At 39.4% G+C, this 26,157-nt stretch overlaps 1 protein-coding gene across 1 annotated transcript in view; it reads left to right on the forward strand.

The window, feature by feature from the left end:
• Positions 1 to 26,157, forward strand: part of MCM6 (minichromosome maintenance complex component 6) — a 38,040-nt gene that overhangs the window by 11,009 nt on the left and 874 nt on the right. The window contains exons 5-16 of the mRNA XM_064382806.1: positions 652 to 817; positions 1,099 to 1,244; positions 2,236 to 2,386; positions 4,389 to 4,530; positions 7,317 to 7,458; positions 8,764 to 8,871; positions 9,897 to 10,052; positions 14,031 to 14,159; positions 15,391 to 15,552; positions 18,799 to 18,934; positions 20,532 to 20,687; positions 22,263 to 22,402. Coding sequence (XP_064238876.1) covers positions 652 to 817; positions 1,099 to 1,244; positions 2,236 to 2,386; positions 4,389 to 4,530; positions 7,317 to 7,458; positions 8,764 to 8,871; positions 9,897 to 10,052; positions 14,031 to 14,159; positions 15,391 to 15,552; positions 18,799 to 18,934; positions 20,532 to 20,687; positions 22,263 to 22,402 — 1,734 coding nt within the window. The remainder of the gene's footprint in view (positions 1 to 651; positions 818 to 1,098; positions 1,245 to 2,235; positions 2,387 to 4,388; positions 4,531 to 7,316; positions 7,459 to 8,763; positions 8,872 to 9,896; positions 10,053 to 14,030; positions 14,160 to 15,390; positions 15,553 to 18,798; positions 18,935 to 20,531; positions 20,688 to 22,262; positions 22,403 to 26,157) is intronic.

The raw sequence follows: 26,157 nt of genomic DNA on the forward strand, positions 1-26,157 counted from the left end.
ACAGATATTTAGAGTCATTTTGAACAAAGAGGAGGAAAAAAAAGCTATTTTTTAATAAGAGTGAAAGTGAAGTTTCTTTCCCCTTTTTCTCTGCTGCTTGAATCAGTATGAAGTTTTTAAATGATGTAATCTCTTGCCAAGTTGAACTATTTGACTAAAAGGAGTTTTAGGGTAGATAATTTTTAGGATTAATGTTGGTACATGTGAAAAGTATGCTGATGGGTCAGATAGTTTAGAATATGTCAGCATTTGTGTTTCTTTTTGTTTGTTTGTTTGTTTTTTTGAGACGGAGTTTCGCTCTTGTTACCCAGGCTGGAGTGCAATGGTGCAATCTCGTCTCACCGCAACCTCCGCCTCCTGGGTTCAGGCAATTCTCCTGCCTCAGCCTCCTGAGTAGCTGGGATTACAGGCATGCGCCACCATACCCAGCTAATTTTTTTGTATTTTTAGTAGAGACGGGGTTTCACCATGTTGACCAGGATGGTCTCGATCTCTTGACCTCGTGATCCACCCGCCTCGGCCTCCCAAAGTGCTGGGATTACAGGCGTGAGCCACCGCGCCCGGCCAGCATTTGTGTTTCTTAATTTAGATTGTATGGCATCTGAAGGGGATCGTTTCTCATTCTTGGCTGTTTATTTGTCTTTGTTACAGGTTCGTATTCAAGAGACTCAAGCTGAGCTTCCTCGAGGGAGTATACCCCGCAGTTTAGAAGTAATTTTGAGGGCTGAAGCTGTGGAATCAGCTCAGGCTGGTGACAAGTGTGACTTTACAGGGACACTGATTGTTGTGCCTGATGTCTCCAAGCTTAGCACACCAGGTCAGTAATCTGTGGCTCAGATTTAACAAATTCTCAGTTACCTAAACTGCAGAGTATAGCTTCCCACATCTTCACTGTCTTCTTTTTGGCTCCAATCAGAAGCTGAGCAAGGAAGTGTGATGAGAATAAAAACAAATTGGTTTTGCCACAAATGGTGCTATTCTGAAGGTTTTCAAGGCTTAAGTGAAGTTTTTGGATTTATACTTTGATTTATTTGAGCAATTTTGGTGTTCAGCACCTTTAATATTTAAGTTATGAAATACCCTATCATTCTGTTTCAGGAGCACGTGCAGAAAGTAATTCCCGTGTCAGTGGTGTTGATGGATATGAGACAGAAGGCATTCGAGGACTCCGGGCCCTTGGTGTTAGGGACCTTTCTTACAGGCTCGTCTTCCTTGCTTGCTGTGTTGCACCAACCAACCCAAGGGTAAGTCGTTTTTAGATTTTTGTTTGTTTTTGAAACAGAGTCTCTCACTCAGTCTGGAGTGCAATGGCAAAGTCATGGCTCACTACAGCCTCTACTTCTGGGCTTAAGTGATCCTACCTCAACCTCCTGAGTAGCTGGGATTATAGGTGCACAGTTAAAAAAATGTTTTTAGAGATGAGATCTTGCTCTCTTGGCCATGCTGGCCAACAGTGAGTCTTAGTAGAATGACAGTTTAAGAAAGACCTACCCTTAGGCTGCCACAAAGTGATAGGATTCTGAACATCTAGGTTATCTAGTCAATGTTAAGAGCAGGGGATGGGGTTGAGATTTCATGAGTTTTAAAACCAAATCTTTTGATGTATGTCTTTCTGATCTTGAAAAAAAAATGTCTTACCTGAGGTCTTACATAAGAGCTCAATGCTTTACGTGCAGTGGTACAAATTATTCATGCTGCTTTTAAGTTTCACAGTTCCTCTGTTATACTTCTGGAGGAAATGTAAATAAAAAGATTTAGTAGAGGAAATGTAAATAAAAAGATTTAGTAATCTGGCAAGTAAATTTCTAAGAATGATGAACCCTGGGCAGTATCATTCAGTTAACTTGATTCTGTATCATAAATGAGAATTTGGTAAATAGTTCAGTGTTGGAAAAAGGGAGTGAACATAATCTGTTATTTGCATCTTTATGTCAGTGATGAACATTCTACTCATCTCTTGAGCATTCAGATTGTTTTAAATATAGGTATAGAACAGTAGTGGTAGCTTTTTTTTCTTTTTCACTCACTGGACGAATGACAAACCCTTAAGTGTCTTCGTTAACTGAGAGCTTACTAGTTTGGGGAATTTGTTTTTTTATTATTTTTTAATTTACAGTCAATAAATTGTGAGATTGACTTCCCATGCTATGTTGTGTTTGTAATGAAGTTTCTTCTCCTTTACACTGTTTTGATTGCTTCTATACTAATAATTCTTCCTTTGTTCTCTACCCTTAGTTTGGAGGGAAAGAGCTCAGAGATGAGGAACAGACAGCTGAGAGCATTAAGAACCAAATGACTGTGAAAGAATGGGAGAAAGTGTTTGAGATGAGTCAAGATAAAAATCTATACCACAATCTTTGTACCAGCCTGTTCCCTACTATACATGGTAAGAATTCCATTCCATCCATAGCATAAACTTGAAATCAAAATAATGATTATAAATAGCCACAAATGATTTCTTAAAGCATGTAAATCAGACCATGAAAGTTTTTAGTGAGTCTAAAAGAGGTCATCTACAAAAGGACAGGTACGTGATTTCACTTACATGAGGCACCTGTAATACGCAAATTCATAGAGACAAGGTAGGATAGAGGTTATCAATGGCTGGGGAAATGGGAGAAATGAGTTATTTAATGGATAAAGTTGCTATCTGGGATGATGACAAAGTTCTGGAAAGGGATAGTGGTGACAGTTATACAGCATAATGACTGCCACTGAACTATACACTGAAAAATGGTTAAAATGATGAGTTTATTATGTATTTTTATCGCAATTTTTTTTTAAGAAAAGTCATTTTGTCATCTTATTTCCTATCCTGGTGATAGAACTGCACTTAAGTGTGTTTCAATATGATAGACTAGTCTCCTGGCCTTTTGTTGTTTTGCGTGCGTGCGTGTGCGCGTGTGCATGTGTGTTTTAAAGAGACAGGGTCTTGCTATGTTATCTAGGCTGCAGCAGTCCCTCCTGGGCTAAAGCAGTCTTCCTACCTCCAGCCTCCCCAGTAGCTGGGATTACAGATGTAGGCCACCACATTTGGCTCTTGTATCTTTTTTTCTCTTTTGAAACAGAGTCTTGCTTTGTTGCCCAGGCTGGAGTGCAGTGATGTGATCTCGGCTCACTGCAACCTCTGCCTCCTAGGTTCAAGTGATTCTCCTGCCTCAGCCCTTCCAAGTAGCTGGGATTACAGGCACACGCTACCATGCCCGACTAATTTTTGTATTTTTAGTAGAGATGGGTTTTTTGCCATGTTGGCCAGGCTGGTCTCGAACTCCTGGCCTCAAGTGATCCGTCTGCCTTGGCATCCCAAAGCACTGGGATTACATGGGTGAGCCACTGCACCCTGCCCTTTTTTTCTATCTAAATATAAGTTAGAGAAGTTTTGTTTGTGGAATGGGTTTTTAATTTTCTACCTCTTTTGTTTTGTTTTTTGAGACAGGGTCTCACTCTGTTGCCCAGGCTGGAATGCAGTGGCAGCGAACATGGCTCATGACAGCCTCAACTTCCTGGGCTTAAGCAGTTGCCCACCACAGCCCCCATGTTAGCTGAGACTACAGACGCCTGCCACCATGCCAAGCTAATTTAAAAAAAAAATTTTTTTTTAGAGATGGGGTTTCAACCATGTTGCCTGGGCTGGTCTCAAACTTCTGGGCTCAAGCAATCCTCCCTCCTTGGCCTTCCAGAATGCTAAGGTTACAGGCATGAGCCACCACACTCAGCCTAATTTTCCACGTTAAGGAATGCCTTATGTAAATTTGCATAGCACTTTGTTGATGGAGTTCACAGAGTCAATAATTCCAGAGAAAAACGTGTCTTTCAATAGCACAGTGTTCTTTTTAAAGAAAATTACACTTTTCCTTCTTGGATTTATGAACTAAGCAGCTGTAAATTGTATTCAGCATCTGATTTAATCCACATGAGTTCAGTTAATGTATTTATTCAGTGCTGGTCACTGTAGGTGTTAGAAAAGAAGTGTTATGAACCATTTTCTCAAACACTTGACAGAACTATGAGAACAGCCATTAAAAAGGACTAGCAAATGTGGTAGGCTTTGGTGGACATAGTTCATTTATCAGGAGACAGGGCTAAGGCATTGGGTAAGATTTTGTGTAGGAAGTAGGACTCATGGACAAGTAAAGGCTCTTAGGATGGTGAGCACTGGCATCTGTGACATTTGTGGTATAGGAGAAAACATTCCAACTGTGGTTTAGGTGCCTAAGTCCACAGAGCAAGAACCAAGATCAGAGCCAGCTGTCATTGCTCCAGTTTTATGCTTTGCTTTAGCTGACTTTACCTTTTGGTTAGTAAACAAGCCTTTATCGTTTCCTCTGAAAGTGTTTAACTTCACGTTGAAAAATTAGTTTTTCACGTATAGCTTCTTTTCATTTCAGGCAATGATGAAGTAAAACGGGGTGTCTTGCTGATGCTCTTTGGTGGCGTTCCGAAGACCACAGGAGAAGGGACCTCTCTTCGAGGGGACATAAATGTTTGCATTGTTGGTGACCCAAGTACAGCTAAGAGCCAATTTCTCAAGTAAGCATTTGCCTGATAATAGTATAGCAGGAAAAAGTGTACATAGTTCCCAGGCTTGCTGTGCTACCAAGAATGCAGTTAGTATGGCTTTACTAGGAGTGTAAATTATGACTATGGTGACTATATAATTCTCATAGATTAAATATTACCTTTCAGCTAGGATATAGCAACATTTTACAATTTTGTAGAATAGGGGAAAATTGCCTGTAATACCAATCTCACGTTGAACTCTTTAGTCTTTGTATAAAAGTCTTGAATATGTGAATTATGTATTTTCATTGTTGTAAATCACATTGTACATACTTGTGATTTTAATTTCCTCTAAACATTTTCTCCTTATTTCTTTATGCATGGAAAAATCTCATGAGTTTGTCGTTTTCACAATTGTCTCTTTTTGTTGGTATACTATAACTTACAAAATCATTTTCTTAGCCCTGTTAAGTAGTTTAACAGGATAGTTTGTTATAATAATTACTAATACAGATACAGTGAACATCATGATGTTATATACATTTTTGTTTGTTTCCTCTGGGTAAATTGCTAGATACAAGATTGTTGAGACCAAGAATACAAACATTTGTAAGATTTTAAAACAGGACGTACTTTCCAAAGGGAATTTTACACTAACTTTGTCAGTGTAAACACTATTTTTGCCTGGTTTTAGAAGCTGTAATAAATACTTGGTAACTTTCAAACTTTTAAGAAACTTAGGGCCGAAAATAAAAGCAACCCCGGTTTCTGAACACCTGCCATGTTCTCAGTGCTATGTATGTGTTATGTCTTATTCTAGCAGTACCCAGACAGGCATGTGTATTATCCTCTTTCCAGGGAGTCAAAACCTCTCCAAGCCCGTGAGAAATTTGCCCACTTTCTTGTAGGTGAAAGATGACACTGAGCCATGAATACTAAAATTCAGATAAAGTGGCCTGCAAAATGTGTACTTCATAATACATCAAGCTGCCTTTTATTTGTTTTGGAAATTTGTAACATAGTACCGTTTTAGAATATTGAACATTTTTAGTTGGTTTGGAGTTTTATGATTAAATACTTCTTTTGAACATATCACGAACTGAGTTTTAGATTTTAAGATAGTAGTCCTATGTTACCAGGGATTTTTTTTTCCTTTTCATCCTCTCTCTCTCTCTCAAAGAAAAAGATATACTACAGTGTTGCTTCCTGTAACAGTATCACGTGGTATGTGACAGTCTTAGTGAATTCCATAGCATTTTCTATGTATAAGGTGTGTATATAATGATAGTTGGAGTACCCAGTCTGGCTGCCTTTTTTCCTTGCCTAATTTCCCTTGATTAGAGCCATCAGTATAATATTGGATAGAAGTGGCAACAGCAGACATCCATGTTTTGTTGCTGATATTAGGGGCAAAACCTTCAGCCTTTCACCTTTAAATATGATGTTATCTGTGGGTTTTCATAGATGTCCTTTGTCAGATAGGAAAAACCCTTTATTTATTAGGCTTAGGAAAATCTTGTCTATTCCTGGTTTGTTTGGTTTTTATAATGAAAGGGTGTTGGATTTTGTCATATGCTTTTTCTATATCTGTTTAGATGGTCATGTAGTTCTCTTATTAATTTAGCGTGTTAATTGATTTTCAGATGTTAAATCAATCTTGCAGTTCTGGAATAAGCCCTGCATCTGGTTTTGTTTTTGTTTGGTTTGGTTTGTTCCTTTGATACAGAGTCTCACTCTTGTCACTTAGGCTGGAGTGCAGTGGTGTGATGTCAGCTCACTGCAACCTCCACTTCCCAGGTAGGGTAGTGGTTCTCCTGCCTCAGCTCCTGAGTAGCTGGGATTACAGGCACCTGCCACCACACCCGGCTAATTTTTGTATTTTTAATAGAAATGGGGTTTTACCATGTTGGCCAGGCTGTTGTTGAACTCTTGACCTCAGGCGATCCACTTGCCTTGGTCTCCCAAAGTGCTGAGATTACAGGTGTTAGCCACTGTGCCTGGCCCTGTTTTATTTTTAATTGGAAGGCCTTCTAATAGATAATTGTTGCTGTTTATTACTATTAAAGACTTCTTTAAAAATTGATGTTTTAGGCTGGGCAGTGTGGCTTATGCCTGTAAATACAAAAGTTAGCCGGGCAGGGTGGCAGGCACCTGTAATCCCAGATACTCGGGAAGCTGAGGCAGGAAAATTGCTTGAACCCGGGTGGTGGAGGTTGTAGCGAGCTGAGATGACACCACTGCACTCCAGCCTGGATGACAGAGCAAGACTTCGTCTCAATTTTTTTAAAAAATTGATGTTTTTATCAGGTATTAACTTCATCTTCCATTTAACATGAATGGATTTAAGTCTGTTTGAAAAGGTGAAGGAGGCCAGGTGCAGTGGATCACTTGAGGTCGGGAGTTCTAGACCAGCCTGGCCAACATGGTGAAACCCACCCCATCTTTACTGAAAATACAAAATTTAGCCAGGCATGGTGGCACACGCTGGTAATCCCAGCTACTCGGGAGACTGAGGCATGAGAATTGCTTGAACCTAGGAGGTGGAGGTTGCAGTGAGCTGAGATTGTGCCATTGCACTCCAGCCTGGGTGACAGAGCAAGACTTCATTTCAAAAAAAAAAAAAAAAAAAAAAAAAACAAGCAAAGCCGAGGGAGATAAGCCTTCCCATTTAGTCTGTGGCATGTCTTTATGAATTGCTTAAACTCAATGCCATTCTCAGATGTTACTTCAGTAGTTTAAACTCTTCTGCTGATTTTCCTGGGAAGGGTACTGTATAGTCACATCTTAATGTGTCTTTATGTGATAACCTTCAACAGGCACGTGGAGGAGTTCAGCCCCAGAGCTGTCTATACCAGTGGCAAAGCATCCAGTGCTGCTGGCTTAACAGCAGCTGTTGTGAGAGATGAAGAATCTCATGAGTTTGTCATTGAGGCTGGAGCTTTGATGTTGGCTGATAATGTAAGAACATTTTACACTCTTCAGTATAAAGAAGTCAGAATGCCCTGTATTCTATCAGTAAAGTCCCATAAGTTACCATTAAAAAGATGTCCTTAAAAACAGCATTCTCAGCCAGGCACGGTGGCTCACGCCTGTAGTCCCAATACTTTGGGAGGCCAAGGTGGGCGGATCACCTGAGGTCAGGAGTTCGAGATCAGTCTGGCCAACATGGCGAAACCCATCTCTACTAAAAATACAAAAATTAGCCAGGCATTGTGGAGGGTGCCTGTGGTCCCAGCTACTCAGGAGGCTGAGGTGGGAGGATCACTTGAGCCAGGGAGACAGAAGCTGCAGTGAACCAAGATTGCACCACTGCACTCCAGCCTGGGTGACAGAGCGAGACTCCGTCTCAAGACAAAAAAGCCCAGCATTTTTTAGTAAATAATTCATAGTTTTATTCAATTAGAATTTAAAATTGTCATCATTGAACGGCGTGTTCTGAGCTTCTAGAGTGTGTTACCTGTCCTGAGCATGTGTGGTTGCTGTGACTAGTTAGATCAGTAGATGTGTATAAGTTGTAGGTATAAAGTCAATCCTGAGTTGACACAAGGTTTTGATGTTGAGTAAAAGTACAGTAAGTGTATATTTTTAGTTATGCTCTTAGTTTTAAGTCAATTGTATGGTTCTTTCTAGCTGTATGATCTGTTGAATTATTTTCCTTAGAAAAGGGAATTAAGAATGTTCATTTACCTATCTTCTGCTTGTTTAGAGAATAGAAGAGTCCCTGTGGTAGCAAACTTTGTGAGTGTACTTGTAATTTTCCATCTGAAAGGCAGTTGTTATTGTTGTTTTGCTTTGTTTTTTTGAGACAGAAGCTGTAATAGTGGTACAATCTCAGCTCACTGCAACCTCCACCCCCTGGGTTCAAGCAATTCTCCTGCCTCAGCCTCCCAAGTAGCTGGGACTACAGGCGTATGCCACGAGGCCAGCTAATTTTTGTATTTTTAGTAGAGACGAGTTTTCGCCATGTTGGCCAGGCTGGTCTCAAGCTCCTGACCTCAGGTGGTCTGCCCTCCTCGGCCTCCCAAAGTACTGGGATTACAGGCATGAGCCACTGCGCCTGGCTGTTGTTTTATAAGAGACAGGGTCTCACTCTGTCACCCAAGCTGGAGTCCAGTGGCAATCATAGCTCACTGTAACCTCAAATGCCTGGCCTTAATTAAGTGATCCTCCTGCCTCGGCCTCCCAAAGTGCTGGGATTACAGGTATGAGCCATTGCACCCAGCCTGAAAGATAGCTTCTTAGGCTAGATTTGTTTGGTTACAGGGTGTGTGTTGTATTGATGAATTTGATAAGATGGATGTGCGGGATCAAGTTGCTATTCATGAAGCTATGGAACAGCAGACCATATCCATCACAAAAGCAGGAGTGAAGGTATGTGTATCTACTTCTGTTCTGCTGCATCATCCATAGCCTCGTAGATTAATGCAATACTAGAGAAGTTCACCTGGATAAAATTCATTACTTAAACATGTAATGCTGTTCATTAAAATAGAAAATACAGCCCTGAGAATTATTTATTCAAACTGTAAATGTTGTTTAGAGTAGTGTGTAAATGTATTGCTGTGAGAGAGAGTAGAGAAAAATGTCCGTGAACAAAGCTTCTATTTTCTTTGATAAAGTATGCACCAATTATAACAAAAATAACCAAAGATCAACAGATTGATTATATACATATATATTTATTTTGATTAACAGATTATTTAAATAAAAATAGGTATGATAGTATAACCAACACTAGGGAGAATCTAAACTTTAAAAGCTACAGATTCAGGTAGTTAAGAAAAATTTAAGCAGTACACAATTGTAAATTGAAAAGACAACTCTTTCCCTGCAACTGCCAGCAACAGTAGATACTTAGAGGTATCTAATGGGTTAAAAGGAATTTGAGGAGGGAAAAAAAAGGCATCTTTTGAGTTTGTGCCCCTTTTAGGAATACTTTTTACATAAATAAGCATAATACCGAGTTTCATTTTTGCTGGTTTAACTTCATAATTTTATTTTGGCAATCATTGTACCAGCACGTAGTAGATCAACTTTGGTTTTTTATTACTGTCCCATATTCAATTGTATATGCCACAGCTCGATTCCTTAGGTTCCTGTTGAGTGACATTTGGTTCATTTTCAGTGTTTTGTATTACAAACAAAATTGTAGTAAACATCCTTGAACACAACATCTTCTTGTACTTAGCTGTAAGATAAATTTCTAACAAATTGATGTCTTAACGATGTGCACATCATACCACCAAAACCACATAGGAGTTCCTGTTTATATGAAAAAGGATATCTCATTATTTTGATTTTCATTTAGTTAATTATGGGTGAGATTAAACATTTTGTTGTATGTTTATTGGCTGATGTCTTTTTAAACCTGTCAAAATTCTTTCTTTTGTGGTCAGGCTACTCTGAACGCCCGGACGTCCATTTTGGCAGCAGCAAACCCAATCAGTGGACACTATGACAGATCAAAATCATTGAAACAGAATATAAATTTGTCAGCTCCCATCATGTCCCGATTTGATCTCTTCTTTATCCTTGTGGATGAATGTAATGAGGTAACCCCATAAGCTTCCTTTTTTATTTCCAGTTTTAGTTATCGAGTGAGACAAGGCTGGAGGATACACTGCTCAACAGCTGGTGCATGTGTGCCCGCTAGCCTTTGATTTCCCTCAGGGAAGCACATGATTGAGCGGAAGGTTTAGTAAGCAACTCGAAGTCATTTGAATTGCCATTCTACTTAATTGTGTTGAAGAATATTAAGTTTTTGGGTTTTATTAGTATTTGTTTCTCAGAAGAAAAGGAAACAAGTTACAGGTAACTTTCAACCACACTTTTTCTTCTTTCTTTTTTTTTTTTAAACAGCGTCTCACTGGAGACAGGGCTGGAGTACAGTGGCGCAGTCTTGGCTTACTGCAACCTCCACTTCCCAGGTTCAAGTAATTCTTATGTCTCAGCTTCCCAAGTAACTGGGATTACAGACGTGTACCACCATGCCTGGCTACTTTTTATATTCTTAGTAGAGACAAAGTCTCACCATGTTGTCCAGGCTGGTCTTGAACTCCTAGCCTAAGTGATCCACCTGCCTCAGCCTCCCAAAGTGCTGGGTTTGTAGGTTTGAGCCACTGTGCCTGGCCTCGACTACACTCTTAAGATTTTAATACAATATCTTATTTTGTTTGTTGGGCTTTTATTTTATTTTTCAGTCACCTTGAAAAAAAACTGGGATGCAAAAGAAATTTTGTTTTTAATCATGAATCATTTATCTTCCTATTTTTTCCTGTCAAGTTGTTAAATGTATTTTACCTTTTTTTTCTTAATTTTAAGGTTAAGTGAAAAAATGTACATTTACTTGGATTCTGATGTTAATTATTAGTTATTTGTACTTAGACTTAAATATTTAACAATGCACCTCAGATGTGCACAGAACTATAAAATGACAGTTTGTAGGAACTGTACTTTTTAAATCACTGAGCACGGAGGTTCTACATTTTATTGGGTACAATGCGCAACTATTTATTACAGTGGAACTTTGTTATCTAAATAAAAGCAGCCTTTCATCTTGTGAATGTTTGGAGGGCTTGGGTTTTTATTTATTTTTTAAAGACAAAGTCTCACTCTGTCACTCAGGCTGGAGTATAGTGCCACAATCACAGCTCACTGTAGAGCCTCAATCTCCTGGGTTCCAATGGTCCTCCTGCCCCAGCCTCCTAAGTAGCTAAGACTACAGGTGTGTACCACCATGCCTGGTTAATTTTTTCATCTTTTTGTAGCAACAGCAACAAGTTCAAGACACACGCTGGTCTTGAACTCCTGGCTTTAAACCATCTTACCACCTCAACCTCCTGAGTAGCTGAGATTATAGGTCTTTGCCATCACACCTGATTTGGTTTGGGTTTTTTTTTTTTTTTTTTCCGTTTTTTTTTTCCCCTTCACAATGCAGAGACATATTTAACCAGCAGATAATTGAGAGTTGTCTGATTTTCATAAATTTATGTTTGTTCATGATTCATTAAAGTAGCTTTAGTAGCAGATCAAGATGTAAACCTTTACAAGATCAATTTGTAAACCTTTAAAACATTTGAGGAGATTTTTAAAAAAACTTTTTTGTTTTGTTTTTGAGACAAGGTCTTTTGTTTTTTTGAGACAAGGTCCCACCAAAACTTTTTTGTTTTGTTTTGTTTTGTTTTGAGACGGAGTCTCACTCTATCACCCAGGTTGGAGTGCAGTGGCATGATCTCGGCTTACTGCAACCTCCACCTCCCAGGTTCGAATGATTCTTCTGCCTTAGCCTCCTGAGTAGCTGGGATTACAGGTGTGTGCCACCATGCCTGGCTAATTTTTTGTATTTTTAGTAGAGATGGGGTTTCACTATGTTGGCCAGGCTGGTCTTGAACTCCCGACCTCAGGTGATCTGCCCGCCTCGGCCTCCCAAAATACTGGGATTACAGGTGTGAGCCACCGCGCCCAACTTGTTTTGTTTTTGAGACAGAGTCCCACTCTTTCCTGCAGTGGCACGATCATAGCTCACTGCAGCCTCGACCTCCTGGGCTAATGCAGTCCTCCCACTTCAGCCTCCCGAGTAGCTGGGACCATAGGTGTGCATGATAATGTGTGGATAATTTTTGAATTTTTTGTAGAAACAGGATTTTGCCATGTTGCTCAGGCTGGTCCCAAACTCCTGAACTCAAGCAATCTGTCCACCTCAGCCTCACAAAGTGTTGGAATTACAGGCGTGAACCACAGTCCCTGGCCAAAAAGCCTTTTCTTTTCTTTTTATTTATTTATTTTTGAAGTGAAGTCTCGCTCTGTTACCCCAGCTGGAGTGCAATGGCACAGTCTCAGCTCACTGCAGCCTCTGCCACCAAGGTTCAAGTAATTCTCCTGCCTCAGCCTCCCAAGTAGCTGGGATCACAGTCGTGCACCACTACAGCCAGCTAATATTTGTATTTTTCGTAGAGATGGGGTTTCACTGTGTTGGCCAGGCTGGTCTTGCACTCCTGACCTCAGGTGATCCACCTGCCTCAGCCTCCCAAAGTGCTGAAATTACAGGCGTGAGCTACCACACCCAGCCCGTTTTATTTTATTTATTTATTTTGAGACGGAGTCTAGCTCTGTTGCCCAGGCTGTAGGGCAGTGGCATGATCTCAGTTCACTGCAACCTCTGCCTCCTAGGCTCAAGCCAACCTCCCACCTAAGTCTCCTGAGTAACTGGAACTACAGATGCAGGCCACTACACCCAGCTAAGTTTTGTATTTTTTGCAGAAACAGAGTTTTGCCATGTTACCCAAGCTGGTCTTGAACTCCTGAGCTCAAGCTATCTATCGGCCTCAGCCTCAAAGTGCTTGGATTACAGACATGAGCCACTGTGTCCAACCCAAACAACTTTTTAATTAGAAATAATTTCAAACTTACAGAAAAGTTGCAAGAAATAGAATAGTTCATAGAACATTCATATACCGTTTACCTGATTCACATATTAACATTTTACCGTTTGCTGTATTACTTTAGAAATAATTTCAAACTTACAGAAAAGTTGCAAGAAATAGAATAGTTCATAGAACATTCATATACCCTTTACCTGATTCACATATTAACATTTTACCCTGTTTGCTGTATTACTTTACTATCTATATGTTTGCACACTTTTTTCTTGAACCATTTCAGAGCAAGTTGCATATTTTGAGGGTTTTTTCCCCCAATATTAATGATAATTCTGGGATGATTATCTTCAAAATTTAGTGACTAAGAGCATAGTCTCTGAAGCTAGACTATTCAAATCCTGGCTCCACTACTTACTGTGACCTTTGATGAATTACTTAACCTTCCTAGGCCTCAATTTATCCATGTATAAAATGGGGATAATATCATTTACCTAATAAGATATTTGTGAGGATTGTGTGAGTTAATACTTCTAAGACATGCTTATGACAACAGTGTCTGATATACTGAGGGCCCTATAAATATTAGTTCTTCCATAATTTTTGTTGTTTTGGTTTTGAGACAGGGCTTGCTCTGTTGCCCAGGCTGGAGTGCAGTGGTGCAATCATGGCTTCACTGCACCTTCAACCTCCTGGGCTCAAATGATCCTCCTGCCTCTGCCTCCCAAGTAGCTGGGACTACATGTGTGCACCACCATGCCCGGCTCATTTTTTTTAATTTTTTTGTAGAGACAGGGAGGGTGTCACTTTGTCACCCAGACTGGTCTCAAACTCTTGGCCTCAAGCTATCCTCTCACATCAGTCTCCAAAACTGTTGGGATTACAAGTGTGAGCCACTGTGTTTTACCCTACTATTGTTTTTAAAGTCAGTTAATTCCTTCAGGTATAGTTGTAGAGTGGGGCATTAGTATGCATTTAAAAGTTTTATTTTAAATCCAGTTTCCCAAACTTTCATCAGATACTTGGTACCCATTAATACTTCTTTAAGTGGCATATTAGAGCTTGTTTTTGGCTATAAGTCATTTCTTATTGCCTGGGATAGTCTGGAGTAGATACTGCTGTGACTATCAAAGTGATTTTCTTGTTTTGAATTAGGTTACAGATTATGCCATTGCCAGGCGCATAGTAGATTTGCATTCAAGAATTGAGGAATCAATCGATCGTGTCTATTCCCTTGATGATATCAGAAGGTATCTTCTCTTTGCAAGACAGTTTAAACCCAAGGTAACCTACCCTTTTGTACTTGGATAAGGTATAATGGGTATATTAAAGTGGAATTTAAATAAGTGTGTTATATGGAAATTAACTGAACCTGTCATCTACCTTAATTCCTAAATTTTACAACTTTTTTTATTTTTTCTGGAACTGCAGTTTTTTTTCAGAGGGCTGAGAAAGGGAACTTTTAAAAAACCTGAATAATTCCATTATTTGTTTGGTGATAATAAAAAGGTTTTTATGAGAGAAGAGTTTCGGATAACTGGATAATCTAGGACATTCTTTTATTTCAAACATTACTAAGAAGCTTAAAATTGTTTATGTGCCTAAATCAATAGTCTACTGAATACTCTTGAATCTTTCTTTGAGGGAAATATTGGATTGCTCTAGCCCATTATGATGAATATGAATTACTGTATTACAGTGATTGACGTATTGTATTTGACTGACTGTCCTGGACCCAGGTGATCCTGGACATAAACCCTGAAATGCTTGGCATTTTCCAAAAATAGGGTATGAAAAGGAAAAAAAATTATTTTATTCTGGTTGAGATTTTTACACTGTTGACTGACTTGACTTTTGGAAGGTATTACTAGGTATTGATTGTTTATCATCTTCACTTGATTATTCATGAGATTGCAGTTGGCTCTTACTATCCCAGAAGAAATTTAGTCATTTAGAACTAAGGGTTATGAGTGACTCTTGTGTAAAAAAATAGCATCTATTCTCCATGACTGCATACTGATAATACTGATCCTATATCTTGGCATGCTTCCTTAATAGGTCGAATTCCTTGCTCTGAAAAGCTGAGGATCCTTTAGATAAAAAGTTTATTGAAACAGCTTTTTTCCCCCCCAAAGACAGCGTGAGTTAATTAATTGAGCCTCATGGATAGTTTGAGCATTAATTTGTTTAATGAGCATTGACATCCTGAGGTGTAAAGGACATTACATCTTTTCCATTGCTTCAGCTTGTTAAGCAGCTTTTAGAAATGGTCATTTGCTTAAATACTAAGCCTATCTTCATGTTCATAAAATTAGTATCATGGAATTTACAGGCCTTCTTAGTATTAGTGTCTTTTGAAAGGCATTTCAGTAGTAATTTATTGTCACTGGCTTCTCAGAGTTTCATCCCTCTCAGTTCCCTAAATATTTCCAAATGGAAGGCTCTTAAACTTATGTTTACCGTAGCTCTCATCAAGTAGAAATGTTTCTCTAACTTGAGTGATGATCTGAAACAGATTTCCAAAGAGTCAGAGGACTTCATTGTGGAACAGTATAAACGTCTCCGTCAGAGGGATGGTTCTGGAGTGACCAAGTCTTCGTGGAGGATTACAGTGCGACAGCTTGAGAGCATGATTCGTCTCTCTGAAGCCATGGCTCGAATGCACTGCTGTGATGAGGTATCAGAGTCTCTTTGATAAGATGGGAGCAGAGAGAAACGGATTTATTGCCTTGTAGGCATTTTTAAAATCTTTGGTATGGGACATACTAGAATTTGCTGCAGATATATTTTTATATAACTGTTGAGTGCTCATAAGATCATGGAATTCTTCCCTTTAAAAAGCTCGTTAAGCATTTGAGTGTAGTTGTTAGACTGCGACGATCACGTCATAGGTTATAGAGTGCATAAAGAGGTAAGTTACCATTCATACCTTTCATTCAGGAAAAATGTACTTAGACCCCACAATGTACTAGTAGGCCTCCGCGCTGGCAATACAGATAAGATAATGTAGCCCCTGGCCTCAAAGGAACTTTCCTCCTTAGGTTGCATTTATATAATGTATGATTTTTAGACTGTTCTTTGAGCCTTGCGTTCCACAAGGATAGGTCAGTGGGTATTAATTGGGTAAGAGGGGAGTAGTACGAAAGGTCATTCAAGCGTCCCATGTTCGCTTCAACCAAAGCAGCCCTGCTTTTGTGTAGTTTTATTAATAGGTTTGATGTAAGGTTTTCTTTGAAAAGGGGATTTGACTTTTTTTTACAATATGACTGAGGTGTAATTTATAAAGAGGGAAATGTATGGCATGGTGAATTTTTTCACATACATCCTTGTTACTACCCAGCTCAAGATCCAAAACGTTTTCATAATTTCAGAAAGTTTCCCTGCCTCTTTTCAGTGTTAGCCCTCTTCCGCTGAAGTAACCACTGTTCTGACTTCAATCACTACTTTTGTCTCCCAGATTAATTTTTTGGCTTTTTTTCCCTGAATTTTCAAATTCTTTGATATGGTGCTTTATTGTTGACAAAGTAGTTTCACATTAACTTATTTGATATTCTTTGATTCACCTAGTATTTTGTTTCCCTGTAGGGGACAAAAAATGAATGAGAGCCCCTGCCTTCCATTCCTGCTAATCTGGTAGGAGCGAAACATGTATTTAATTAAGCATGTAAAAAATTGGAGTGAGTGATGAAATAATCTATATATCAAGCCCCCATGACACAATTTACCTATGTGACAAACCTGCATGTGTACTCCCGAACCTAAAATAAAAGTTGGAAAGAAAAAAAAAATCAGAGGGAGAATATGATAGAGCATCACAAGCAGAGTACTGAGATGAATTACTTTATTACCAAAGAAGGAGGAGGGCTCATGGAGGTGCCGACATTTAAACCCAGTCACTGAAAGGTGTGCAGAATTTCAATAGGCAAGAGACCTTGGGACAAGGTCATTCTAAAACCATGCTAACATTTGTACTTTTTAAATAGGTAGCAAATTCACATGATAATATATGCACATAAATTATATGCACAAATATATTTTGTGAATGAAATTGAATATCTGCATATATTTAAGAGCTGTTTCTGTCTCATATGTTTATAATCATCCATTAAAAAAACTATTTTGTTAGAAAGGCCTTTCTCACTCTCAAGATTTTAAAAAATTCTCCCATTATTAGCTAGTTTTCTAGTTGTTCCAACACCATTTATTGAACAATCCATCTTTTTCACACTGGTTTGGCATGCCTTAATTATATATTCTTGTGTGTGTTAGGATCTCCTTTTGGACTTTATAGTCTGTTCCACTGAGTCTTACCAGCTTCTCTTATGTTGGTACCATGATGTTTTAATCTGTGGAGCTTTGTAGTAAATGTAGGGCTAGTTGCAGTGCATTGTTATTTTTCAGCGTAAGGAACTTAGAAATCACCTTGCTCTGTTTTAAAGAAATACCTGGCGTTTTTTATCAGTATAACATTGAATTTATATTAATTTGAAGAATTGAACACATCTTTATGATTTTTTCCTATTCAATAACATAGCACTTAGAATAGGTTAGTTGTACTACTATAAAATCTCATCTGCTTAAAACGCTTTTTTTTTTTTTTTTTTTTGCTTCTACTACACATCCATTAGGTCATCACGGGACTCACTTTGTCCAGTCACTCAGATTCAGATTGATGTAAACGTTTGAGCTTGACATACGTTTTCATGATGACAGAAAGCAGGGAAGAGAAGGTGGTGAGCCACCTGCTGTCTTCACCTTTTATCCAGAAATGACACATACTCACATTTCATTCACCAGAGAAATTAACATGGCCACCACTAAGTTCAAGTGGATAGACAAATGCCTTCCTACCAGGTGCGCAGAATGAGTAGAGCAAATATTTGTGAACAGTTCTGACTACTACACATAGCATTCTTTCCACTTAAGTCTTTAATTTCACTTAGTGTTTTAAGCTTTTCTTCATATGTTTTTTTCATGTTTCTTGTTAAATGTATTTCTTGATATTTTGTCATTTTTGTTGGTACTGGAGGTAGATTTTCCGTTTCATTTTCTGTCTGGTTTAATTGCTGTTTAACATGAATATGCCACAGTTTATTTACCCATTCTTCTGTTAATGAGCATTTCAAAGTTTCCAGTTTGGGTTTTTGTATTAGTCCATTTTCACACTGCTGATAAGAACATACCTGAGACTAGACAATTTGTAAAGAAAGACTTACAGTTTCATGTGGCTAGGAAAGCCTCACAATTATGGCAGAAGGGAAGGAGGAGCAAGTTATGTCTCACATGGGTGGCAGCAGGCAAAAAGAGAACGAGGAATATTCAAAAGTAGAAACCCCTGAAAAAAATCATCAGATCTGGTGAGACTTATTTACTACCACAGAACAGTATGGGGGAAACTACCCCTACAATTTAATTAACTCCCACCGGGTCTCTCCCACAACACGTGGGAATTATGGGAGTATAATTCAAGATAAGATTTGGGTGGGGACACAGAGACAACTATATCAATTCTTATGAAATATGTATGTCTTTGGATTCGTATGAGGTTTATATATGTTTATATTTCTACAAGTACATATTTAGGAGTGGAATTGTTGGGTCATAGGCTAATGCATGTTTTTCTGCTAAACAGTTGTGTCAATTTTTGTTTTCACCTGCCATGAATTAGAGTTGTTTCATATTCTTGCCAACACTTGATATTGTCAGTCATTTTAGCTATTCTGGTGAATTTATAGTGCTATCTGTGTGTGAGAGAAAGAGAATGAGAGAGGGTGTGTGTGAGAAAGCCAAAATACCACTGTCAAGAGTCTGTGTGTTTGAGAGAAAACCAAAATACATACTACTGTTATTTCATTAGGAGAAAATCTGTTTGGTATATCAAAAAATCTAACTTAACTGAATTACTTCTTCATTATTGGTTTAGGTCCAACCTAAACATGTGAAGGAAGCTTTCCGGTTACTAAATAAATCAATCATCCGTGTAGAAACACCTGATGTCAATCTAGATCAAGAGGAAGAGATCCAGATGGAGGTGGATGAGGGTGCTGGTGGCATTAATGGTGAGATGTTTGTTCATGTGACTATTTGGGAGTTAGGGACCAAAACAATTTCTGAGATGTCATGTGGTAGAAGTATACCTGCTGATGATTAATAAAGTCTATAGTAGCAAAAAGGAAAAAGCAGATCCTGAGTTCTATCAACTGTTTACAAGTTAAAATGAAATTAAATCATTGATATAAAATATATTTACTTGAAAGACTAAAAGAAAAGGCACCAAAATGGTGATAATAGGCATAAATCCTCTGGCTTTTACCCTTATTTGTATTGTTTTGCTTCTGAAGTAAAAATATTTTTTCAAGCACATTAGAAGAGAAAAATATTAGATTGAGATGGGGTCTCATTCTGTCACACAGGCTGGAATGCCTTGGTACACTCATGACTTACTGCGGCCTTCACTTCCTGGGCTCAAGCAGTCCTTCTCCCTTAGCCTCTCTAATAGCTGGGACTATATGCTCATGCCACCACTCCTGGCTAATTTTTTAAAAAAATTTTCTGTAGAGACACGGTCTCACCATGTTGCCCAGGCTGATAGAATTTTTTATTTTGTATGTAATACTGCAAATGGACTTTCAGATTGTGAAATTTTTATATCTCTAGTCCCTCATATTCCTCCTAAGTTAGTTTTTGTCTTTACTAGTAGAGTTTATAAATTTGCCTGTAATTTATTTGTAAATTATTATTACCGTTTGCTTGTTTTTTTTGTTTGTTTTGAGACGGAGTTTTGCTTTTGTTGCCTAGTACAATGGTTCAAGCAATTCTCCTGCCTCAGCCTTCCAAGTAGCTGGGATTACAGGCACCTGCCACCACACCCAGCTAATTTTTGTATTTTTAGTATACACAGGGTTTCACTATGTTGGCCAGGCTGGTCTCAAACTCCTGACTTCAGGTGATCCGCCTACCTCAGCCTCCCAGAGTGCTGGGATTACAGCCATGAGCCACTGTGCCCAGCCAGTTTATTTCATTTTTCTCTTCTTTTTCTTTTCTTTTTTTTTTGAGACAAAGTTTTTTGCTCTTGTTGCCCAGGCTGGAATGCAATGGTGTGATCTCGGCTCACCACAACCTCCACCTCCTGGGTTTAAGCTGTTCTTCTGCCGCAGCCTCCCAAGTAGCTGGGATTACAAGCATGTGCCACCACGCCTGGCTAATTTTGTATTTTTAGTAGAGACAGGGTTTCTCTATTTTGGTCAGGCTGATCTCAAACTCCCAACCTCAGGTGATATGCCTGCCTTGGAGACCTCCCACGGTGCTGAGATTACAGGTGTGAGCACTGTGCCCAGCCTTTATTTTATTTTTCGGCAGAGGAGATCATGTGAGAATGTATGCTTGTTTTAAAATTAATATTAAGGCTGGGTGTGCTGGCTTACACCTGTAATCACAGCACTTCGGGGGGCCGAGGCAGGAGAATCACTTGAGCCCAGGAGTTCGAGACCAGCCTGGGTAACATAGCAAAGACTGTGTGTCTAAAACAAACAAAATAATAATAATTTTTTAAAATGAAGTATCAGTATTAAATATAAGTAATATATTTGTGAATGCTTGACAGGGGGATGTTAGGGGCACAAAAAACAAGATTCAGGTGGTTAATTTTTCACTTAGGCCATGCTGACAGCCCTGCCCCTGTCAACGGAATCAACGGCTACAGTGAAGACATACATCAAGAGTCTGCTCCCAAAGCCTCCTTAAGGCTGGGCTTCTCTGAGTACTGCCGAATCTCTAACCTTATTGTGCTTCACCTCAGAAAGATGGAAGAAGGTAAGGCTTACCTGGTACTGCTTACATGCTCAGTCACTTGTGTAAGCTCTGTTCACATAGGCCACTTGTGATTGCCAAACTTTGTGTTGTTCTGTCAGAAGAGAGAATAAGTTGTTAGATAAACTCACTTTAGCAAAGTAAATTTGTGGAGTATCAGCATACCTGCCAGCCTGAACATTTCTTCACAAGTTTATCAGGCTAAGGTTTATAGGTCTTTTTTTTTTTTTTTTTTTTTTTAACATTCTAAGCCTATTTTAATAATTTTGGGACCTGATAACATATGAAGGAGCACATACAAATGTTTTTACAAATGCAAAATAATTATTCTCTTACAATGGTCCTATTTAAAACAGCTGGACCCCTAGGGTATATTTTAACAGTAATTAATTCAGCCCAGAAATCCGTACTATCAAAAGGCTATTGCAGGCTAGAAATGGAGTAAAATCCTCATCTAGTTATTAGTTAAGTGTGGCATCTGGACACTAGTACACTTCCTACCCTTAACTGTTCTACAATGCTATTCAAAATTTTATCACCCCGTAGTTAACTAAAAGGCAGAAGGAAAAATGGTGAATTCAAGATGTAGAACCTAAACTTCTACTTGATAGTGAAGCATCAGATCATTCTTACTTAAAAATCCCAAGAATGACTTGTGCTGGCTTCCTGGAATATTTTGTCATCACAGTATTTGGTCTGCTGTGAAAGAAGAGAATGAGATTGTAGTTGCTGCCCTTGTTCCCCTGGGAACTGTAGACCAGTGGGAAGAGAGAAGGCAACAAAGTGGCCACTAGGGCACCTCAGCTTTTGTCTCCATTCCTTTCTTACATAGAATGATTTGGAAACTCAACATGTTGAGTTGATTCATGTTATATGTCATAATTCTCTTTCTTCCTCATGCAACTAAGTTGTAAACATAACAGAAGTTGAGTTTTATGATAGTTATGTTATCCAGGTCCCAACATTTCCTATGTGTTGAGGGTTCTACCAGGACTTTCTAAAAGTCTGTAGACCTTGGACTTGTTAAAAGAAGCAGACAGTCCAGTCAGTAAGATGAACCTTAAGATGAACCTTACTAAAATAAAAGGGTAATTTTTTTATTTTGAGTGAATGCTTATGAATTTTACTTATTAGTAAACTTCAGTTCCATAAAGCCTTCCCCTTTCTACAGAGGAAAAGTAGTTATGTTTCAGAATTTTCGCTTGCTATTGCTTCATTCCTAATTTATGTTTTCAGTTTCTATTGGAAAACATTCTTAGAAGTGGTGAAGCGTAAGATGAAGAAAAGACCTTCATACTTTGAAATCCTAATAGCTTTAAGAAATGTATTCCTTATCATCTCTATTTTATTAGGTTTTTCTCCTTATGGATAAAGGAAGGCATACTTTAATACAAGTGATACGACGTGTTATTTCAGGCTTACGCTAGAACATTGTGGACCTTATGTCAGCAGATGTACTTTCGGACAGGTTGATGTTTATCTAATCTGTACATTATATTGTTGTATATGTGGCAGAGATTTAACCAAGGACTGACAGTACAATTTGCTAGAATAATTTAAATGTGTTTTTTGTTGTAGAAGAAGACGAGTCAGCATTAAAGAGGAGCGAGCTCGTTAACTGGTACTTGAAGGAAATCGAATCAGAGATAGACTCTGAAGAAGAACTTATAAATAAAAAAAGAATCATAGAGAAAGTCATTCATCGACTCACACACTATGTAAGTGCAGAAATGCGCTCGCTGTGGTGTCGGCGGGGAGGGAGTTCATGCCCTGTATCTGTAGGTTCACTAGTGAAATATTTTTTAACCTTTGTTTGTTTTGAATCATTGGAGTGTAGTCAGAAGTATGAGTTGTAAAACAAGGGAGAATTAACAGCAGGTAAATGATTTATTTCCTCTGCTGAAACCAGCAGAATTGAGGTTAAATCTTGGAAAGTGGGATTAAGGTCTTACTAGTTGAGTGTTTTAAGCTTCTGTTTTCTACCCTCATATTTGCCCTTGGTCATACTGTCACCTACTTTCTATGCTTCATTTTCCTCACATCCTTAGTTCCTAGTTCCCACCTTGCCCAACCCAATAGTCACTCTTCCTTACACTTTGAGTTTTTTATGTCTTACTTGCTTGGTAAAAACCCCAAACTTAGTTAAATAAAGCCTCTTTTTTTTTCTCTGTAGTACCCTTATCTAAGCAGCTGAAAGTATCTGGAGAAAAGCATACAATTGTGAGCCCAGTCTTATTTAAATTGATGACCGGGAATCTCAAGTAGATAGTTCTTTTTTTTTTTTTTTTTGTGACGGAATTTCTCTCTTGTTACCCAGGCTGGAGTGCAATGGCTCGATCTCGGCTCACCGCAACCTCCGCCTCCTGGGTTCAGGCAATTCTCCTGCCTCAGCCTCCTGAGTAGCTGGGATTACAGGCATGCGCCACCATGCCCAGCTAATTTTTTGTATTAGTAGAGACGGGGTTTCACCATGTTGACCAGGATGGTCTCGATCTCTTGACCTCGTGATCCACCCTCCTCGGCCTCCCAAAGTGCTGGGATTACAGACGTGAGCCACTGCGCCCGGCCCGATAGTTCTTATACTTTCATCAACCTCATGACGGCACTGCCCAGTGCAATTCCTTTCCTTTGTCAGTTCTTTGCCCTAGTCTCTCACAGGACCGTTGCATGCCTTCTCTCCACTCCTGTCAGCTGGCTATTCTCAGTTCTCAGCCTGTCCACAGCTTTGTTACAGTTTATCACTCCTAGAAATACCATCTTCTTCACTTGGTTCTGAGTCACTATATCCTCCTGGGTCTTTCTCACTAGTTATTCCCCCTTATTCTCTTTTCCTGAGTCTGTCTGTCTGTCTTTTTTTTTGTTTTGAGACAGAGTTTTGCTCTTATCGTGCAGGCTGGAGTGCAGTGGCACAGTCTTGGCTCACTGCAATCTCCACCTCCCGGGTTCTAGCGATTCTCCTGTATCAGCCTCCCAAAGTGCTGGGATTACAAGCATGAGCCACCATGTCCAGCCTGAATCTTTTCTTACTTTACTTTCAGATCATTTACATTCAATACCTAAGGGATCTCATTTGGTTTTATGAATTTACCCATCTACTGATGACTTCCACATTTATGTCACCAGCTCTCACCACTCCTCTAAACTCCAGATAGATAGAGCTGGTTGCCTACTGATGAGCTAACAGGCGTCTTGTGCTTAATGTGTTCAAAAACAGAGTTGTTCTTCCCTGTTTGCAATTGAGTTGTTCTTACTCAATTGCAGTAGGTAGGCCAAACGCTTTGGAATTGTCTTTGACTTCTTGGTTCCACTCTCCCCTCACAACAACTCTTCAGCAGCAAATCCTGTGACCCCGGCCTTCAGTGTGTATGTATTTTCTGTTCTCTTTTTACCGCCCACCCAAGCCACTAGGCCTGGACTGTTGCAGGAGCCTCATCATTGTCCTTTTTTTTGTATTGGCTTCCTGCTCAGCAGCCAGATAGGTCTTTTTAAAATATAAATCACATTATTTTACTACCCTCCCTTCCAGTGCGTCTCTCACATTAGAATGAAATCCAGCCTCCTTGTCATGGTCTGCAGAACTTACCCAGTAAACCCTGTCTGCCTCATTCACTTCTTTCACAGCAGTCATCCCCTTGCCCATCCCACCCCAGTGACACTGGTCTTGTTCCCTAGACACACCAAACATGAGGGCCATTGCACTCACCCTTTGTCTGTTTCCTTAGATATCCTCCTACTCTCCGATGTCTGCTCAAATGTTACCTCTTCAAAGAAGCCTTTCTCGCCTAGCCTGTCAAAACAGCAGCCTTCTGCTCTTGCTATCACCCTGCCTTGTATTTCTTCATAATATTTAACATGGCTCAGCAGTATATTCTTTATTTAAGTGTGTAGTTTGTCTCTCTTACAGCATATAAGCTCTGTGAGGGTGGAGACTTGGCCCAGGAGCTACGGTGGTGCCTGGCACATAGCAGGATCAAATATATGTTGAATGACTGAATTTTCCTATTACGTGGCAGAGATTTAACCTTTGTGCCAATTCAGTTCATGGTGCTCACTACATGAATATTACAGAGGTCACATATTTAGGTTGTGTCTTCTCAAAAACCGTTTTCTTATGAAAGTAGATGAGTGTGTGATTATTGGGGGGTAGGGAGGTATGAAATCAGCTACTCAGATCACAATCCAGAGTTGCTTTTCTAGTGGTAGGACATGTCTGTGTGCTCCTTGGGATCCGTGTAAGGTAAAACAACCCAGGCAAGGAATCTACTTCAGGACTTTGGAACACACTGTGAATCTAACTGATCTAAACTTTGATTACCTTTTTATTTGTTTATTTTTTGAGATGGAGTCTTGCTCTGTCGCCCAGGCTAGAGTACAGTGGTATGATCTTGGTTTCCTAATCCCTGCAACTTCCGCCTCTTGGGTTCAAGCAATTCTCCTATCTCAGCCTCCAGAGTAGCTGGGATTACAGGTGCCTGCCACCACACCCAGCTAATTTTTGTATTTTTAGTAGAGATGGGGTTTCACCATGTTTGGCCAGGCTGGTTTTGAACTCCTGACCTCAGGTGATCCACCCACCTCAGCCTCCCAAAGTGCTGGGATTACAGGTGTGAGCCACTGCGCCCGGCCTGGATTACCTTTTTAAATTTGGCTTACCACCTGAAGTAATTTGCTACAGAAAACCAGAGCTTATACTGTGCTGATAACATATGCTTCCTGTGAAGGTGTGTTAGCACATAGAGTGAGTGCTTGAAAGTGTCCAATCCAACTGCAGGGGTGGATTAGAAAGGGCAATTATCCTGTTTGTTTGTTTGTTTGTTTTTTTGTTTTAAGATGGAGTTTCACTCTTGTCCAGGCTGGAATGCAATGGTGTGATCTCAACTCACTGCAACCTCCACCTCCCAGGTTCAAGCAATTCTCCTGACTTGGCCTCCTGCGTAGCTGGGATTACAGGCACTTGCCACTATGCCAGCTAATTTTAAGTAGAGATGGGGTTCCACTATGTTGGCCAGGCTGGTCTCAAACTCCTGACTTCAGGCAGTCCACCTGCCTCACCACCCAAAGTACTGGGATTACAGATGTGAGCCACCATGCCCAGCTAGGACAATTTTTTTAAAAAGTGTCCAATCCTCCTTAGTGGCATCAATGTTTATACTATGGAGCTTTGCCAAACTTTTAAGGATCAAATCACAATTTCTTGAGTTCCTTTCTATGGGCTTGGCTAGGAGCTCTTCTCATTTATGAACATTTTTTACTGACCTATGATTTTATCATGGTCTTAAAATCTATCATCAGGATTTTAAGCCAGATGACATGTTCTGCCTTTTTTTATTAGCTCAGAGTGAAAAATTTTCTACATGAATTTTCTTCGTAGATTGTTCTCCTAAGTCTATGAAATGGTGGTATATGAAAAAGTTCAGTGGTCAGTAATTAAAAATTGCTGAATGGTATTAAGTATGAAACAGACTTCTAATTC

Source organism: Aotus nancymaae, unplaced genomic scaffold, assembly GCF_030222135.1.
Source record: "Aotus nancymaae isolate 86718 unplaced genomic scaffold, 86718_ANA_hifiasm-v0.15.2.pri h1tg000029l, whole genome shotgun sequence".
NCBI classification, from domain to species: Eukaryota; Metazoa; Chordata; class Mammalia; order Primates; family Aotidae; genus Aotus; species Aotus nancymaae.